General features: G+C 43.2%; 1 protein-coding gene across 2 annotated transcripts in view; it reads right to left on the reverse strand.

Moving 5' to 3' along the window:
* The window catches only part of CPT1A (carnitine palmitoyltransferase 1A), a 101,789-nt gene that overhangs the window by 61,313 nt on the left and 19,422 nt on the right, over nucleotides 1-21,054 (reverse strand). For both annotated transcript variants that reach the window (XM_068260367.1, XM_068260366.1), the window contains exons 2-5: nucleotides 17,586-17,743; nucleotides 11,146-11,288; nucleotides 7,853-8,024; nucleotides 6,488-6,589 (exon numbers count right to left, since the gene is read on the reverse strand). In XM_068260367.1, coding sequence (XP_068116468.1) covers nucleotides 6,488-6,589; nucleotides 7,853-8,024; nucleotides 11,146-11,288; nucleotides 17,586-17,726 — 558 coding nt within the window. In that variant the 5' untranslated portion in view covers nucleotides 17,727-17,743. The remainder of the gene's footprint in view (nucleotides 1-6,487; nucleotides 6,590-7,852; nucleotides 8,025-11,145; nucleotides 11,289-17,585; nucleotides 17,744-21,054) is intronic.

A 21,054-nucleotide genomic window follows, 5' to 3' on the forward strand; every position in this document is an offset into this window, starting at 1 on the left:
CCGGCCCCGCCTCCGGTTCACTTCTGGAATTTCAGACTTTAAAGTCTGAAAACCACTGCGCCTGCGTTGCCGTGTCCTCGATCCCGCTGATGTCATCAAGAGCGCACAGTGCAGGCCCAGTATGGTCTGTGTCTGCGCAGTACACTCCTGGTGACATCAGCGGGAGCGAGGACACGGGCGTGCAGGCGCAGTGGTTTTCTGACTTTAAAGTCAGAAATTCCAGAAGTGAACCGGAGGCAGGGCCGGAGCATCGGTGAGTGGCTGCGCCAACACAGGATGTCTGCGGGGGACCATTAGAAGCCCCGGGTAAGTTCAGCTCATTTTCCCCCGACCCCCCTACAGTATCCCTTTAACTTTGTTCTGGGGAAAGCAATTTGCCCATTTGGATTTTTTGTACACATTTGAATAACCTGACACTTCTACCTCCTGCATTCAATACAGCTTTATTTTTTACAAGGACAACGTGTTGCAACACAGACAGTGTACTGGCATAGTAGGTCATTAACATTGCCCAATTTACAACTACCAGTATATAAACAATATGAAGGTAAACAAATATTTGTACTATTTTATGGTTTTTATGCTGCAATAAAAGCAGGAAAACCTTTGACCATTGGAGGAGATATGAAACTCTGGTGAGGTAGCAGACAATGTTTATATGCATACTGAATATCTTAGTGATCACCAAAATGTTTCACAACTGTTAGTAAGTAAATCAAAAGACATGCAATTAAGAGGCTGCAGTTTATGTTACAGTTATGAACTGTATACACCAAGGTCACAGCTATAACATGAATGCATAACAGATCTGAACCAGTTCAGTGTCGTCATCCCCAAGTAGTTACAGCCAGAGCAGGATTATCCACAATGCAACCTAGGCAACTGACAGGAGCCTAGTGATCATCACCGTTTACCCTTGTGGAAGCAGAGTAGCCCCAGGCCAGGCCTGTGCTCGCAGCAGTTTAATTATGTGTCAGTTTAACTGCCTGAGTGTGCCAGCCTGCTGCCTGCCCCTTACTTCCTGGTGCCTAAGGCCATGGCCTTTGCGGGCTTGCCTCAAATCTGGCCACTGTTCTGCAAATGCAGTAAAAACAACCCCAGTGAAATTTTCCTTTCACACACTTAAACTAGGAAGCAATAGTGAGATTTTAAACAAAAGCCAAAAGTTTTATACCAAAATGTGATGCAGAGCGGAGCGGACACATCTACTGCAGAGTTTGTTAGAGCTATTGTACAATATGAGAGCATTGTGCCAGTGCTTCAAACACTTACCCTACAACCAGGATTTCCTACAAATTGATATAAAACAATAATATGTAACCGTTCTACTTCTCTAACAATCAATCATCAGGACATACTCTATCACACTTGATGCAGCTATGCCAGATTTCTTTATAATTATCAGGGCAATGGGAATGTGGGCGTGGACTATATCACCGCAAGGGCGGGGAAAGGTAGAAGCCACGTTCAGCTTTTCAGGTACAAACTTCCTCCCTGAACTTGGGTCAGGTGCCGATTTTCAAAGGGATTTCACACAAGCCCCAATGATAAAACTTTCAATCGGTTTTAGAGGTTTCAATTCAAAATGTGATCAGGCATGTTATCTAAACCTCTCCACACACTTACAAATTGCCACCGGATGGAACTGATCCAGAAGGGAATCAATTCCTGCCACACACAGCACTTCCTTATTGAATACATTCCAGCAGGGAGGTATTCGATGCAGTGCAACATCATGGCCTATCAATCAGGGCTGTGGAGTCGGAGCAATTTTGGGTACTTGGAATTGGAGTAGGAGGTTTCATAAACTGAGGAGTCTGAGTTGGAGTCGACTTTTTGTACCGACTCCACAGCCCTGCTATCAATCGACAACCGCTCCTGGCCTGCCCCGAATTGACCTAGATTTTCTGTCCTGTCCAACCGATATTGTCGACTGATTTTCGAGATAGAAATTTGTTCAATCTGACATTTTGGGGGAATGGATTGGCAGCAGATAAATCAAATCTGCAGGGAATCTCAATTCTAAAATTGATGAGTATGGGTACCTTCCTTTTCATTGAGTGTGGTTAGGGAATGGGTGGGGGTGGGGGGGGGGGGTGGAGGGGAGGATCAGTGGTGGCCTTGCTGTGTTCTGCATAACACAGTGTTTAATTGATTTCTGCTGAAGCCTAATCCCGATTAACTGGTGCAAGGTGGTAAATTGTCATAAGTGATGGAAATAAGATGAGCATTTCTACAGTAGTTCTGTGGTCACAGTTGCTAGAATGCAGGTAACAACTATTTGCGCATGGAGACAGTTTACCATTAAAGGGAACCCGAGGTGAGGGATATGGAGGCTGCCATATTTATTTCCTTTTTTAACAATACTAGTTGCCTGGCAGTCCTCCTGATCCTGTGTCTCTAATACTTTTAGCCCAAACCCTGAAAAAGCATGCAGCAGATCAGTACTCTGACTCACCTGACTCAGGTTTTACTGAATTAGCCATATGCTTGCTCCAGGGTTTTGACTGAGACACTAATTATGCCAGAAGTTCAATAGGGTTGCCAGGCAACTGGTATTGTTTACAAGGAAATAAATATAGCAGCCTCCATATTCCTCTAACCTCGGGTTCCCTTTAAGGATGGTCAATGAGATGCAAATAATTTCGAGTTGATACAGCATTTTGCATTTTTTTTGTGTGTGCAAATGTATGAAAGTTGAAAATGAACCAACCAAAACTTGCCAAGGTAAAATTCAATTGGTCCATTTTCAAGCTGAATACATTTGAATACAGAATCCGCATACTTCTGCATCAACTCAAATTTATTTGCATGTCATTGACCATCCCTACTAAGGACCACCCCTTACTGATCACCGTGGAAGTGATACAAACCTGAGAGGGCTCATACTGTAGTTGGACCCTAGGGTTACTTGTTCCATGGGTTACTTAAAGGACCACTGTCGTGAAAATCTTAAAACTTAAAATATATGTAAACATATACAATTAAGAAGTATGTTTCTTCCAGAGTAAAATGAGCCATACATTTGTTTTCTCCTATGTTATTGTCACTTACAGTAGGTAGTAGAGATCTGACAGAACCGACAGGTTTTGGACTAGCCCATCTCCTCATCAGGGGTTCACAGGGATTTCTTTATTTAAAAATGCACTCAGTGAATGGCAGTTGCTCCGGCCAACTGCCAAAAAAAGTGTGCGGTGAGCAGGGAGGCTGACCAACATCTTTGTATAAATCTTTTTCAGGGCCCTTTTCCACCAGCGCGTTTGCGCTGGCAGAATCGCAAAAACGCAAACCGCTAGCGATTTTACAATCGCTGCGGTTTGCTTTTTAACATGGGAATCGCGGTAGGTCATTTCCACTACCACGATTCGTTTTTGCCGGGAACGCGAACGCGCGGCGGAGCGATAATTGCCGCGATTTTGCTATGCAGTGCATAGCATAGCAAAATCGCGGCCGCGAACGTCGGGGAATCGCCGGTAATTGCGATTCAGCAATCGCTAGCGTTCAGCGTGAACGCTAGCGATTGCTAGTGGAAAAGGGCCCTCAAGGGGTGTCTTTATAAAGAATAAAGGCCATGCTGAGAATCCCCTATGGAGACTTCTGTGTCAGATTTCTACTACTTACTGTAAATGCCAGCAACATAGGAGAGAAGTAATTTATGGCTGATTTTAGTCAGGAAGAAATGTACTTTTTATTTGTGTGGGTTTTAAGATTTTTGCGACAGTTCCTCTTTAAAGGGAACCTAAACCCAATGAAAAAAAATAAAATCATGAGTTTCACTTTTTTGGGGCTTTTACCAGTCCACCTGCAGCCATCCTGTGCCCTCAACGTCACTCCTGGATCCTCTGGTCCCTGGCAGCCAGCTAGTTTCGTTTTTGCCGACTCGGAGTTGGTGGGCCGCCACGCAAATCATTGCACGCGTTACCGCGGTTACAGGATGCTATAGCGGGTTTCAACATGTATATTTGTACGAGTTGAAAGCCGCAATAGCATCCGGTTATCACGGTAACGAGTGCAATGATACGCGTAGCGGCCCGCCGCCTCAGAGTCAGCAAAAACAAAACTAACTGGCGGTGGGGGACCAGAGGATCCAGGAGTGACGTCTTGGGCGCAGGATGGCTGCAGGCGAGCTGGTAAAAGCCCCAGGTAAGTGAAACTCTTTTTTTTCAATGTGTTTAGGTTCTCTTTAAATACAATGATAACAATATACACTACCATTTTCAAAAGTTATAATGCTGTGTAAAACGTAAAGAAAAACAGAATGCAATGTTTTGAAAATCAAGCAAGCCCTGTTTTTAACTGAAAATAGTATGACGACATCTCAAACTATGAAACTGAGAAATTATATTGTTTTATTAAAAAATATATGCTCATTTGAATTTAAAGCCAGCAACATGTCAAACTGGGGCAAATAAGACAGCAAACTTGGCCTTTAGGAAGCTGAAACTGAGTTCACGGTCAAAAAGATGTCAGTTTATGTGCAAGTATGAACATAAAAATCTAAACTCTCCCCAACGGTACTGGAAGGAGGCACCCAAGATACATAAAATAATTACAAACCCCTTTAAAAAGTAACGGTCGGGCATAAAATAAAAAATCAATTCTTTATTTTTTATCTGGTAAACAAGTAATATGGATGCTAATCAGGCAATCCAAAAGTTAAAATCACTATTACTTTTCTTGTTGATAAATGATCATTCCCCAGTTTACATGAATTATTTGGTACACAGAAAATTTGTTACACAAAAGAGAAGTTGTAGGGCATGCTGGGTTGTATTTTTTTGCTTCCCTACTTCCCCTCAGACTTACCGGTAACTAATGCAGCCTCATTGGCTGAAGCCTCTTTCCCTCCTGTTTTCCCCTCCCACACCTCTGTCCCTCTCCGACTGGCCAAAATTTCTCAAGCTGAAACAATGCACTTTATATAGTGAAGGGCAGGCAAATCAGGCAGAGGAGACTAAGGGCGGATATTACATCACGACTGGCTTCAAAATAGCCACAGTAAATATGGAAACTGTCTAGAATAGGATTCTTTACTTTTCCTTTTTATAAATACACAGGAATCATAACGTGGACAGTGCAATACATTTGTAAGTAGAGCAAGTATTTATCTACATATATATTTTTTTTTTTCCTGAGATAGTATGGCTGACAGCTCCTCTTTAAAATAAGACAAGTTTTGGTCTTACCTTAAAAAAATGCACTTAAAATGGATGCAATAATTTATTCAAATAGCACAAGGTTAGACAACGCGTTTCACGATCCCAAAACATAAGAACAGCATGCTATATGAGTTGTAGCACATGTTACTTTGGTAAGGCAGATTGGGTTAATTAGGAAATGCATACTATGCTGCCAGTGGCAGTAACTGTAAAACTGCTGTGCGCTCTCTGCATATGGTAATCTTACCGCAGTTTAGCGACTCACGGCCCATGATCCATGCAGTGTGTGGCAAGTGCAGCATTCAGGCCTTGGTGGCACATGTCAAGGAGATGACATTTCTGTACCCTCACAGTATGGACAGACAACACCTTGAACCATGCAGCATGTGTCAGGTTCAGGCCATTGTGGCATGTACTAGAGAGGCTGCATTTTACAGATTTGATTCAACCTCAAAACATGACAACAAAAGTTCTTTAGGTAATACCTTTTATGAACAACTGTACAAGATTTCATTGCAAGCTTTGGAAACTTTAAAGTGTCCACTAAGCACCACCTCTCTCTGCACTGCGCTGCCCCCCCCCCCCCCCCTCTCAAATCTACAGCCAGTTTGCAGGTAGCCTAATGGAGGAAGGGGTGTCCTTAGCAGGCAAGGCACTACAAAACAACCCCTCTCGTGTTATGAACACCCCTTCCCATCTTCTTCGTGCCTCTTCTCCGCCTCTCTGATCTGCGATTAGGAGCACATTTTTCAAAAATGAAACTTATGGATTAAAGGACTCTGCAGCAGTGGGTAATGGAGGTAATGGACTCTACCAGGGTTTTTTTTTTTTTTGTATGCAGCTGGCTCGGGTTTGCTGTAAGTTTATTCTTCAAGCATGATCTAGAACTGGATCAGTACTGTCTGTATCAATGTCTGAGTCTCTTAGAAGTATGCTAGGGAAGGGTACAACACCCAGTGAAACACAGTCTGAGCTAATAGTGTAACAACTTCAGAATAATTCATCTGTCCCAACTTTTTGATACCATTTTGCTGGTCTCCAATTCAACACGAGTGCATATTTTTCCTTACGCAACATTTCACAGTTCAACATTTGATTTATTGATGTTCAATTTCAATTAACAATACTGTACACATGATTTACAAGTCATTACACTGTGTTTTCATTAACATTTTACAAGGAGTCACAACTTCTTAGGAAAATAAGTTGTAGGATTGTAATGAGAAGTGCATTAGCAATGCTCTGAGTTACACAATATCACCTTGGCCATGTGCTACTAGAGACAGTGGCCCTGCAGGAACAGCCCCAAGTCTTATCATGTAACCTACCCTTTTGACTGTGTCCTTAACAGCTGGCACTGGGAGGTGAGGAAGAGAAGTCTGGAAGCTGTACAGCATAGGCTTGCGACCAGAAAACAGTTTCACCATTCCCTAGAAAACCAAAGACAAACAAGTCAGTTATCTTTAGACACAAGGACATGTATTCCTTGATACATAACATCTATGTACATCTGGCCAGCTGCTGGTCTGCTCTATTAATAATGCAAAACACCCATGGAGTACAGTAACCCACAGGAACTGACAGTTATAGACAGTCTAAAAACTGAATTCTGCCAGCAGTGAATTATTGCACATCACCACATTTTGAACTATGATACCAAATCTGAACCCTGACCAATCAGTAGTGGACTTCAAGGACAACTATCAAAAAATATTGTAACATGTAAAATACATAAATAAAAAAATGTGCATTTACTCCAAAGAAAAATGAATTATAAATTACTTTTTTCCTATGTTGCTGTCACTTACAGTAGACAGTGAAAATCTGACAGATCTGTCAGGTTTTGGACTAGTCTATCAACTCAATTTTTTCTTTATTTACAAAAGCACTTACATAACTGCAGTTGATCAATCCAACTGCCCAAACAGTTTGCAAACGAGTAGGCAGTCTGGCTGAAATCTTTGTATATAGCCTTTCCAGGGAGTGTTTTTGTAAATAATAAAGTTTATACTGTGAATCTCCTATGAGGAGATGGACTAGTCCAAAATCTGTCAGCCTTTTACTGCCTACTGTAAGTGACAGCAACACGGGAGAAAAATAATTTATAATGCATTTTAGTCTAGGAGAAATGTACATTTTATGTGTTTGTAGCTTATAATGGACATTTTTTTGAGATAGTAATCCTTTAAATATAGGTGCATAACCTTTTTTTTTATTTTTTTACAAGTGTTAATAAATGAAGGCAAAAATGTGAAACACAATATATTGTTATTATATGCAGTTGTATTAAATGGATGCTGCAATTGTTAAAAAAAGCACTGCAAACATCTTCAGATTCTGTCTGACCCCTTGCAATGAAAGAAAAAAAAAAAAAAAAAAAAAAAAAAACGGCAGCAAACAAGAAGATTGTCAAACACAAGGTTGACAAGGATGTCATTCAAAATGTACATGTAATCTAAATGTAAAAGGCTGATATAAATATTTTTATTATAATGTTTTCTGTCAAATTTGATGCACCCAACAATGACATTTCCCAAAAGATAGACAACTATGGAGATCAAGCAAGACTAATCTGCCTCCTACCCATGCGTAGATGATGCACTGCAGCCAAAGCTTTCAACTAGCACAGTTGGTCTTCTATGGAAGCGCTGCTATAGGTGTTACCTATGGAGCTCCATACAGGGACTACTCACCATCCATACTCTTGTAGATCTAGAGAGCTTTCCATGTTCCTCAAACATCCATCCATGGTAAGACAGAAGCTTCTTCAGAGAATAGCGCATTGTGGCAATAAGGGCCACCCAAAGGCCTGTGCCAAAGATCACACCGCTGACAATCTGCTGAGTCTGGCTGGTCATATATCCTCTGATAGGAAAGGAAAGAGGGTGATGAAATTGAACATGGACTACAATAATTATCCCAAAAAGAAATACAACAATATATTGCAGCTATAGCAGCAGGATAAAATGGTCATAAGAAATAACCTCCCAATTAAACAGAATTACCCTCCTGCCTAAACTCTGCAGAGGCTGGGCTATGGTGCAGGGTAATGTGACAAGAGCATGGTCTTCTCGGTGTGGTGCAGGGGATCATAGGGTGTGGTATACGTGGAAGCTAGTAGGGGCAGGGCTGTACTGCTACTCATATTTTCTGATGTTGATTCTTATAACAAGAAGATACAGCCTAAAGACAAGGACAAGATAGCCTGATCCTTAGCTGGTACATGGTGCAGCCACATATTCCATTTGAAGGAGTGAAAGGCTCTGTACTCCTGAAGTTGAGTAACCCCAGATTAAGGAGTACTGTGGTGGTATATGGGTACATCTTTATGTTAGTTAAGGGCAGAAGGGAGGGCAAGAGGGATGGGGAGAAGTCAGTCATGAGCTTGAATATTCTTTACATCAAAAACTGCTCAGAAATATTTGTTATGTCAGCAGAGTTAATGAAAAGCACAGGGATCTTGACTGACTACAAGTCAGATGTGCACCTATCGATATGGGCATAAGACCTGTAGAGTCTGTTATTGTCCAGAATGAGATGAGGTCTTACACCTTCCTGTGAACTCCAAACTCCAACTTCCTGACCAACCTACTCATGTAAACAATTGGTTTCTACTACAATACAAGGATTGTCATAAATGCGGTCTGGCACCTTTTTTTCTTCCTACTTTGGTGGTGTCACAGTCGCAAAGGCCTGTATTTACCTCACAGGAGCCTATAGGCACAGATATCCCGGCACCTTAGACTTTGTCTTCCATGAACTTAAAAACCCCACCAAACCTTACCACAAGTGTGCTGGCTGTGCCAGCTGTCAATTTTCTCTTACTTCCCTTACCCATCATAGGCAGCTACAGGTTAGTATTAGGTAGCCAGACGTACCCTCAGTAGTAAGTAGCTAGAGGTGCCCTTAAGTATTATGCAGCAAGAGGAACCTCAGTATTAAGTAGCTAGATTTGCCCCTGACTAAAGGGAGAATGCAGAGAGCAGGGTCAGTAGGGATCCGTTGAAAGGGGCTCCTGAGCTGCGTGTATGAAAAGGGCTCCTCCATAGACATCAATGTTATTTCTGCAAATATGAGCTACAAGGTGATGAAAAGCGCTCCTGAGTTTTAATATAGGCTACAAGCGGGTGCAATTTTGTAGCCCATATTTTTATTCGGCTACAGTAGGGCACCCCTTTGTAGCCCATATTTTTATTCGGTTACAAGGTTTTCGGCTACAGTAGGGGACCCCTTTGTAGCCCATATTTTTTATTCGGCTACAAGGTTTTAGGCTACAAGGTTTTTGATTCTGCTACAAAAGAGCACCCTGGGGGGGGGGGGGGGACTAAAGGTCTTAGGGTTAGGCACCACCTAGGGGTTTTAGGGTTAGGCACAACCTGGGGGGGGGGGGGTCTTAGGGTTAAGCACCACCTGGGGGGGTCTAAGGGTCTTAGGGTTAAGCACCACCTGGGGGGGTCTTAGGGTTAGGCACCACCTGGGGGGGTCTTAGGGTTAGGCACCACCTGGGGGTCTTAGGGTTAGGCACCACCTGGGGGGGTCTTAGGGTTAGGCACCACTTGTGGGGTCTTGGGGTTAGGCACCACAAGGCGAGTCTTAGGGTTAGGCACCAAATGGGGGGGTCTTAGGGTTGGGCACCACCTGGGGGTTAGGGTTAGGCACCATCAGGGGAGGGTTCTGTGTGAGAGTAGGGAGCAGTTAGGTCATAATAATCACTTTTCTTAGCTATATCTAGAGCCCTTTTATAGCCCAACAAATGTTGCCTATAAGAGCATCCTTTTAAATAAACTAAAACTAGCTTTTTTGGCTACACCAGGTGCCCTTTGTAGCCGAATTTGGCTTATATGGGCTACACCAGGCACCCTTTGTAGCCAAAATTGGCATATATGGGCTACACCATGTGCCCTTTGTAGCCGAAGTTGGCATATGGGCTACACCAGGCGCCCTTTTTGTAGCCGAATTTGGTATATATGGGCTAAACCAGGAGCCCTTTTTTCCAGGAGCCGTTTTCAAATAGACACGGGTCAGTAACCTCTCATTTCCACTCTCATCAGGACTCTGCATAGGGAAGGAGGGAGGGCGGCACTAGGGGAGGGGAGTGTGCCGCCTTTCAATCATCAGGCGCCAGTAGGCACATGCCTACAGTGCCTTATGGTAAATCCTGTCCTGTAGTCGCATCTATGCCACACCCACCAGTTAAATTCACAGAGGAGAGGAAATGAGATGAAGTGCAGGAGCAAGCATGTCTATCCACAACTTTGCTTCTACACAATGGTTATTTTCACATATGAAACTGATTGCTGAAAAAATTTGTCTTGTTCACTTCTGGACTTACTTGGGCTTTACGGACGTAAATATTGAGGTCCAAAACCCACTCCAGATGAATCACCACCCAACAGATTTCAGCTTTGGATCTCTTGTGACTGCTTTAGTGGACGTTCTAATAGAACATAGCCATACTGGACAGATTGTAAAAAACTGGAGTAAAAGTGTTGCTTCAGGCCACATCATGTCTACCATACATTCTCTCCATTGTTCATAGGCTAGTCCTGAATGCACTTTGCTGCTCACTGTCACTTGCAAAAGCATAGTGATGAAAACAAGGACAGAAAAAAACTAGGGCAAATGTGCACTTCTTGTCCTCATACCACCAGACTCTCAGATTTACCTGTATCTTGAAACTTGACCGGTTGCTGTAAACAGCTGTGGCACTTTTGCTCCAGTTTACACAAACCAGCCTTAACTAGAGGAATTTCCAGAGGACAAATAACTTTACGCCGACTCCCTTTTAGAGGCTAACATGAATGATTGCATTGATATTTTATTATCCAGTGTGCTCTCTACATTTCATAACATATCTCAAAGCTTTCAGTGACATGGCTGTAGAGATAATATGTGTCATTACTGGCTGTATGCCCAGGCCTTAGACCAAACTTCACTTCCTCCATCATCATTTCCTGATAAACATATAAACCATTTCATGACTTACGTTGTAGCCAGTGCATTGTTTATCTTCTCGATTAGTCCTAGTGATGGATCTACTTTGGTGTACATTGAAGCTGATGTCACTCCGACCACCACAACTAACCAGCTGGAAGGGCTTGATGGAAACACACCGGTAAGGATTCCGTTCTGGTGAGAAGATAGAAAAATTATAGGGCAAGTGAGATCGAAATCTGGGAAAGCAAATGCTGTGCCAATTTTGTGAAGCTAGTATGTCCAGGATATTCCAAAACCGATCAACGAATAGGGGCTTTTTAGTGGTACAATCGTTTCTAAAATGATGAGTTCACACATGCCAATTTCAATTCTTACTCTTTAATTTAAAGGGAACCTGAAGTTAGAGGTATGTGGTGGTGGCCATATTTATTTCCTTTTAAACAATACCAGTTGCCTGGCCATGCAGCTTATCATTCTGGCATCAGTAGTGTCTGAATCACACAAGCATGCAACTAATCTTGTCAGAAATATCTTATCTGCATGCTTGCTCAGGGTCTATGGCTAAAAGCACTGGAGGCAGAGGATCAACAGGACAGCCAGGCATGTGCATTGTTTAAAATTAAATAAATATGTCAGCCTCCATACACCTCTCACTTCAGGTTCCCTTTAAGGTCTATACCCACGGCAAGATTTCATCTGTTAAAATGACAGATAAACAATTGTTCCAGCCAACATCTTGGAACTATCTTCCACAGATGTATGATGATGCTCATGCATTCTGAAAGGCCGTCATGATCAAATCAATCAACATCACCTGCGTGTACAGATCTTTACACAAGGTTTATGCTAAAGTCTAAGGATCTCACCCCCCCCCCCCCCCCCTCCCAGCCACTTTCTTCTTCTTTTAACTATCCTATCATTGCCAATGTTCCTGTGTGATGTTGTCCATATCCCATCACTAAACATCTTTAGTGTAAAAGTTGTGGAAACTTTGTTCATTAGCAGTTTCCAGCAGTTCGGTCTTGCAGTGGGTACTCTGCTTTTTAGTCCATGAAAGTCATATAAAACACAGTTCACATCCTAGTATGTATTTGCATACACTTAGATAGTTATGTCAACAAACTGCTTAAAAAGACACGCTTCATCAGTTTTCATTGCCTGAGGCACAAGAAATAAATGCACCTACACTCCTTTAAAAAGGGATCTTAGTACCATAGCTGTAAAATTACTCAAATTAACCTTCCCCTAATGCCTCTTCCACACTACGTTCTAAGCGTAGATGGCCATGTGATAGGAACGCAATTGTTGTTGCCGTAGGTTGCGCAGCTGACGCTCTTTCCTGAAAAATGCGTGCAGTATTGCAACGGTGCATCACACTGCTGTGCAGCGCATGTAGTCTGAACATCGGACAGTGCAGTCTATGCACTTCTGATATTCCTGCGTGGCCCACGGCAAAGCATATAGTGTGAACGAGGCCTAAGGGAGGTCCAAAATGGTGTGGGCTTTTTGACGGGGCATCGAGCATTTTCTTATCTTGCTTCTCCCTGTGCCATAGATGAAGCAGCTCAAATTGGTCATGGTGTTGTCATGCATCCCCGCCCGCTGCAATGCATGCCGGGAGATGTAGTCTACCAATGTGAGTACATGAAGGACTACATCGCACAGCCTGCATTGCAGCAGCGGGGACACACAACATCCCTGTGATCCATTCAAACTGCATCATCTTTGGTACATTTGCTAGATGGCAGCCTCTGCTGGGAATCTAGCATGTGGACAGTGGCCAGCAACCTCCCTTGATGCCTCGGCCAGCAATCAGTCTGGCGATTCAACTTGGCCAAGCGCTGACCGAGGGCATGGTTCTCTCCACTCCTCCTGAGTCCTCTGTGATGCTCCTCATGCATCCTCCTCTACCCTGCATAGCCACAGAACGCATAGCTAGTGTGGAGGCTAGCTACATGTCTGTATAGTCTTGGACCTGCACTGTCGCCCGAGGGATCGAGTCCAAATCCCTCTCAGCTTTAGAAGACTAATTCAGGTTGGATGTATGGTCAGCAAACTAGTATTTTTAAGAAGTGAAGATTGTTCTGCAATAGCCAGGGCCGATCCGCCTATAAGGCAGGGTTAGGTGGATTCCTTAGGCGGAAAATTTGGGGGGGGGGGGGGGGGGTAGGGGGAATTGGCGGCACCACTAGCAGAAAACTGCGCTCTCCCTCTGGCTATTAAATGCAGCAGCGAGCGTATATTGTCAGGCAGCGGGCGGGGATGACTTACCTCTTCCAGCGTGTGTTCCACTCACGTCACTTCCTGCAATGCCGCCCACTGTACTGTAAGTGGACGGCATTGCAGGAAGTGACGAGAGTGGAACACATGCTGGAACGCGGAGGAGGCGAGTCATCCCCGCCCGCTGCCTGACAATATACGCTCGCTGCTGCATTTAATAGCCAGAGAGGGAGCGCAGATCAGGGGACTCAGGTGGGGGATGGGAAAGTCCAACTCCCCTCCCCACCACTGTGCCCAATACCCCCTTCCTGCTCGCTACCCCCTCCAGGCTTCCTATTCTGGGGGGGGTGGGGGGGGGGGGTGCGGCTTTTTTTCACAAGTTTGCCTCAGGCGGCAAAGAGTCTAGAACCGGCCCTGCCAATAGCAGATCTTTTTAAGTGCTAGTCTACTTGAGTATCTTAAAATGTTGTTCTGATCAATAAGGCAATATTCTTGCAATACTAATTTTAGTACTGTTTTACAATGCAAGCATGTCATTACATTTTACATTACAAAAATGAGTCAGCAGTAGCTGTATCCCGCCACACTCCTTGTTTGCTGAAGTGATATCTATAGGTATGATAAGCTGTGCAGGGGCAGATGAATTTTACAAGCAGAGATCAGCACACTATGTAGCTAGTTTACTATAAGTATAAGCATAGAGTTAAAAAGCTCATACACACGTCCAACTTTTCCGCCCAACTATTGTCCAAACTTGGTCTGTTGGACAATACTTGCACATGTGAACGCGTGATAAAGGACTAGACGAGCGACTGATAATGGATGGTTTGCACGATCCAACAGACGGATCAACTCACACAACTGTTGGGCTGAGATTGTACAGTTGTTAACGTCTGAACAAGTGAACGACTTGTATTTGTTTTGAATGCGGCCATATCATGCAGTCCGTTGTTCCGCTTGCGTGCACAGTATGCAAATAGGTTTGTTATTCTGTTGGTTGGTGCATGGAAAATACAAGTCGTGCAATCGCTTGGTCGAGCACAGTGGCGTAGCTAAGGAGCTGTGGGCCCCGATGCAAGTTTTACAATGGGCCCCCCCCCCCCAAGCACTCTATACATAACAATTGATACTGCGCACCAAAACCTGCCAATGGCAACTACAGTGTCAGAGGTGCAAGAAGGGGGTGGGGAGCAGTTTGTTAACGATTACCACTATTTAAAGCATCAATAGAAGTGATTATTATGAGCACATGACCAATAGAGAGCTAATACTGAAGTTGAGGAGGGTCCTTCGGGGCCCCTCTGGCCCAGGGGCCCTGATGCGGTGGCTACCTCTGCAACCCCTATTGCTACGCCCCTGGTCGAGCAGAAAAGTTGCCCATGTGTATGAGCCTTCAATGCTTACACGGCACATACTAGAGGTGACATATCGTTATTGTGATAGGAGAATAAAATCAGTAATGAAAGTATATTGCATCAATTACTAGAGCCTAGAGCTTGCCTCTAGTCTCAAAAAATATCATCTAAAAGCCTAGCTATTGGGAGTCCTCAAATGTTACATCAAAAATCAAGTCTTTTAGTGACTTAAGATGTACAATTTGTTGGATTTAGGCAGGGATAACACTTTTCTAAAATCGAATGCAATTTTCCCTTCACTTTTAAAAAGTGGAGTCCTTTGAAAAGGATTTCTGTAAAGCTGCAGCAAAAACCAGAAATGACAAAACACAGACAAAAAAAATGTAAATTTTGGAAAAACCGCATAAGTGTGATATGTGCCTTAAATACAGGTTTTGTCAGGACTGCTGCTGCTCGGATTGCATCATCCTGTGACTGCGTGAAGGAAGGCACAGCTTATTTTCTCTGAAAACTATGTGAAAATGCACCAGGGTGCAACCTGCCAGAGTGGCTAGGTATCTCTACTGGTTGCTGCCAACAGGACAGCCTTGGCATAGGAAATATAGATAAGTACTGCCAAGATTTTATCATGGCACCAACCTCTCCCCAGCATCCAAAACCAACATCAATCTATGTTCACACCTGCTACCAATGGTTTAGTTCTATTTGTTTTTTACCCACAGAAGTGATGGAAAGATCATGGGACTAACAGGGGGTTATTTTAGGGCTGATTCAGACAGGCAATAAACTATGTGTTTTCGGTGGCCCATAAAAGTGATCAACCACCGTTACATTCAAATAACTGGAAGCGTTTTTTAAATGACAGTGACATCTTTTGGAGTGGTTTACATAAACAACTCCATGGTCCTTCATGCTACATGTAATGTCCAGCATCGGCGGTTTCTTATCCCCAAATTGCTCAAAATGCAACACAACAACAGTGCCGGGAACCAATACAAAACGATTTTTGCTCAGTAGCATCGGTAGCAAGCGTTTAGCATCGGATAAACAAGCCACTGTCAGCTGTCCCACAGAAGCCTGTCTGAACCAGCCCTTACAAATCAAATTATCGCTTGTGATTGGGATATTGAGGGCTCGTTTCCACTAGAGAGAATCTGCATGCGTTTCCTGCATGCAGATTCGCTCAAACAATACTAGTGGATGGCGCCGTTTCCACTTGTCAGGAATTCTGTGCGGCTCGCTCTGCAGAAAAAATCTGCACAGCAGAGCCGTCAGAATTCGCACGCCGCACACCCGCACGCGAATCGTCGGTCATGTAACTAAATAGGAAAACCGCAAGCACTTGAGTCTTGCAGTTTTCCCGGCGTTTCCGCGCGCGATTTAGTTAAAAAAGCCATGTCAATGCTTGCCAGCATTGACATGGTTAAAATCGCAAACGATTCCGCGTGAAAATACGCATGAAAATGTCAACGAATCCGCAACCGTATGCGGATTCGTTGACGCGTTTTCCGCGAGCAAATTGCGCCGCACAAGTGGAAATCATATCATAATTTTTTTTTCCTGCTTCAGGGTCTCTTTATTATTTATTCTTCATGTAGGAACATATTCAAATTTTCACTATCATAAATGGTTCCTTCATCAGGAAACAAACACTGCAGTTATTCTAGAGCAGGGGTCCCCAAGCCTTCACGGTCAAGGGCCCAGGTCAACATACTTCAGACTGCTGGGCAGGCCTGAGCATACATAAAATGATGTTGAAAAACATTACATTGAATTTAGGTATTGATTTCCCCCAATCATTCCTAGAGGAGAGCTCACAGCAGCAGCCATTCAGTCATGTGGCGCCCGAAGAACGTCTTTGTGCACCAGACAGCGAAGTATACCCAGGTGATAACCTGACGTCCATTTGGACAGCAGTGTCACCTGATGCAGAATTGGATTGGAAGCCAGCAAATGGCTGCTCGCTGGCTTCTACAGTATGTGGATGGGTGGTGACAGCACTGCTATTCTGTATGCGGGCCGCTGATATTTAAAGGTGCAGTGGACTACATCTATAAGTTATACATTTTGTGTATGGGGGCCAGTGAAAAAGCGCCAGCGGGCCTTACTTTGAGGACCACTGTTCTAGAGCATTTGCAGACCACAATGTGCACATCTGTTGGGTTATGGAACAATTGTTGCATTGTTTTGCTTCCTTTGGGACCCCAAATCTTGGATAGGTTTCTAAATTTAAAATATTTTTTTTCATAGAGTTCATCTTTTCATCATAATCTGTAAATAGTGGTAACAACCATAATACATTCAAACACAATGAAAAAGATACTGCACCAAAAATAAGTAGGTAGACCTGTAATTTGAATTTTTCTGTAAAAGTAGTCACTTAAAGTGAACCTTAAGTCAGGAAAAAAAAAATGAGTTTTACTCACCTGGGGCTTCTACCAGCCCCCTACAGCAGTCCTGTGCCCTCGCAGCCACTCAATAATCCTCTGGTCCCCCGCTGCCAGCTAGTGTCGTTTTTGCCGACAGGCCCGTCAGGACTGGCCATGCGTAGCTTTTTCCGCATTCCCGACTGCAATTAGCGCTATTGCGGGCCGCAATGCGTGCGTAATGCGGCAACACGTATTTTCGTACACGTTGCGGTCCGCAATAGCGCTAATTACAGTCGGGAATGCTGAAAAAGCTACGCGTGGCCAGTCCTGACGGGCCTGTCGGCAAAAACAACACTAGCTGGCAGTGGGGGAGCAGAGGATTAGTGAGTGGCTGCGAGGGCACAGGACTGCTGCAGGGAGCTGGCAGAAGCCCCAGGTGAGTAAAACTCTTTTTTTTTTTCCTGGCTTAAGTGTCTCTTTAAGTGAAAAAAAAAATTCAAATTAATCCACCTTACAGTACCAAGGTAAACACCTTCATCCATTACCTTAAATCTGATGAACTTCTTCTTCCAGGAGTGGAGACCAGAGAGATAGATCTGTCGTAGAGCTTCATGGCTTAATCTCAAGTCAATACCATCAGGAGTTACTGTAAACTGGAATGCTACGGCCTGGTGGGCTTCTGCCATTGTTACTTACGACACTCCTAAAGAAATAATATGGGAGCAATGAGTTCTGGGACAAACAATTAACACGGATTCATATGTGTTATTCAGTAAAACCTAGTAAATATTTAGACGATGCTGGGATGTGCAAAGCAGGACAACTACTGCCATTGATGTTCTTATGTCCAAACATGTAGATAAGAGTCGTTGATTCTCCATGGTGTTTCTGCAGACATTAGATCAGATCGCAACAGAAATCTGGTCTAACATTTTCCACCTCCATCCTTTTACAGCCTCAAGTTTTGTACTGCTGGCTGGAGTAGAATACTATGGAACCTCACTCAACCTGCTCCTGCCTATGTCTTCCATGCACTCCAGTGTTCTTTCCATATTCTTTTCCCAGCCGGGTGGCATGAAAAAGTAGCTGGGTGGGGCACGACGGGGAATGCAGGGCTGGCACGACTTTGCTAACAGTATATGAAGAGGGGAGCTAATGACAGCCGAGTGCTCACCAAAATTAGCCGGGTGGAGCACCCGGCTAAAAGAGCCTGGGGAGAATACTGAACTCCATCTTCTAAAAAACATTAGTAGGCACACACTGATAGCAAGCAGTAGCATAGCAGTTGGCCAATCACTATCCAACCATCCAGGAAAAAGGCAGCCAATGTCAGGGACACTTATGCCCATGCTAGATTTAAACAATGGCGATTGATTGCTTAGGGGTGGTAATTTAGGATGTGTATGTAGCTTTTAAAGAAGTTTACACCTGACCAAGATATTGATTTAAGTTAAGAAAATGGTAACAGCTGTAATTTATATGAATCAGCTTTAGTTGCCTTACTCACTGTTGGGTTTAGTTGAGCTTGTATTTCGCTACCAGGAATAACAAAACAAAAACAAAGAAAAAAAAATCAGTGATCTATACTAATTGTAAAAAACTTCTGTCCACAGGAGCTGAAAACATTTGTGCGGTAAACTTTAACTTTGCCTAAGTTAAACGTTGTGACATTTTCTGGCTCATGCAAACTTGTCACCATGGAAAAAGCTTATGTGGGATGACACTTTCTGGATTTTATTCCAGGAGTATAAGGTGAAAATAAATGATTTTCACTGTAACAGTCTGTGGTGTGATAGATATATATACTGATATATACACACAATGTTCTCCACAAAGCTTAGGCAGCTCCTGAACTTACCAGCTTATAATAGGCTTAAGCAATAATAAAATGTCTAAGCCTTTAAGTATTTCTAAAGCATTCTTGAAACACTTCTAAACACCTTCTCAATTTTACTTGATGTATCAAGTGTACATAATGGTAATGGGCAAGTTTGAAAGAAGAAGAAGAAGAAGAAGAAAAAAAAAAAAGAACATATCTAAAAGTCCAGATCAATCTTGGAATGTGCCACTTTCACCAAGTTAGTGTTCAACACTCTGTATGCAATTTACTGGCTTGACTTCAGTACAGGAAACTCAAGCAACACACCCCTTCCACCCCTCCCGCAACTCACATCATGCATGGCGTTTGCACCAATGCAGAGGCCAAACAATGGGCAGGAAAGTAAAGGCCTGTACCCACTACATGAGTTTTGCAGCGATTTTCAAGATGAAGATGACCAACGTGTTTTTGAGTGAAGAGCGATCATTTCTGCGATCTCATGACATGGGTATAGGCTCAGGATTAGGCGAACAATGCTTTGCTATGAGTAGTGATAACAACCGTCACTGCGGATCTTTAAGATCCCCCATGACTCCAGAGAAAAGTATCGCTGTGTGATGTTGAGTGTTCCTCCAGGCAGGTAGATGGATCGGGTAACCTTGTTCGTCAGGTGAGTATTCAGCTTATGGGTTATATCGGCTGTTGGGATCCTGTAGGATTGGTCATATCAGTGACTGCCATACAACATCTGACTGCCCTTTAATAAAATTGGCATTACAAAAGTGGCCACCAGATTGAACAATAAATATACCCCCCCCCCCCCCCCCACCCATACTTTTATTTTTTTTCCAAGGCCTCCAAGTATCAGGGTCTGACAGTCTATGGCATTTTTGTCATTGAAAGCCACAGTGCCACCTTGCATTACCTGTATTCCCAACCCAACCAATAACATTCTTTGTGATCAGTTAAATTACTTATGGTACGTTACCACTAGCATAGGAGTGTCAAACTAAAATACAAAGTGGGCCAAAATTGAACACTGGGACCTAGTCCCAACCTCAATGTCTACTGGCAACCTTCCTCCATTATAAAGCTCCCTGGTGTCTAGTGCCCTCCACCCCCCATAGAGTTCCCTAGAGTTTAGTGTTTTCCCCGCTACCTCCCCAAAATTGCTTCCCTGGTGTTCTAGGGCATCACCGCCAATATAGATTCCCTGGTGGTCGAGAGTGGGCCAAACATAATGCAAAGTGGGGAAACCACTTAAGGGCCAAATTTAATGGCTCTGAGGGCCAGATTTGACATGCATGCACTAGAAGCGTGCAATTTGCATGTCATTTTCCAGATGCAAAATTAGCATGCAAATTTGCATATGCATATATACAATATTTTTTGTAAAATAAGTTATTAAAGTTTTTCCAAATACCAGTAGAGAAGTACAAACAGTACAGATAACAATTAGAAAGGTATATTGAAGTACAGAAAACCTCATGCATCATTTACAGTACATAGTCTAGTTGAATGGGTTTGTAACGATGGTTATGGAGACAAACCAGAAGACATGCTTTACTACCAGAATGTTAAGTACAGTAGAACTATCGGGCAGAAATCTTCATGTACATTCCATTTCTGTCCCGTTGCATGGACCACAATCGTCAGTTATGTCCTCTTGAATCCTTGTGATAAAATATACCCGTTTACCTATTGTAAGTTATCTCAATTTTCTAAAAAATAAGGTATTACCCAGAGAGATGGTTGCATAATGAGGTAAGTACAGTATAGAAGAGCAGACAGGGTGAAAACCTGACTGGGGTCCACAGAGCTATAAATATTAGCAGACCAGTTGGTAGCCTCCACAATGCATACTGGGCTTATGCTTTGTTTCCGTTTCAGTCTGATGCCAGAATAATTTTAGCCATTTCCTTCAGACACAGATGTGACAAGCACAATTGTTTTTCCTACATTAGAAATGGCTGAAATGTAAAGTACAGTAACTGGATCTGCCCCTTGGCTGAGATAGTGGTAAGGGTATTGGTGGAAATAGTGTCTATGTACAATGCAATACTTATCTACAGGACAGAGACTGCACTGTATTTATATTGCTGTGCTATGGAGTTCTAGAGGAACTTATAAAACATTTAACAGGAACTGTGGACAAAACATAAAAGAAAGGCATGCTGTATATTTGTAAATGTTGC

The sequence above is a fragment of the Hyperolius riggenbachi genome, chromosome 11, assembly GCF_040937935.1.
Source record: "Hyperolius riggenbachi isolate aHypRig1 chromosome 11, aHypRig1.pri, whole genome shotgun sequence".
Classification (NCBI taxonomy): Eukaryota; Metazoa; Chordata; class Amphibia; order Anura; family Hyperoliidae; genus Hyperolius; species Hyperolius riggenbachi.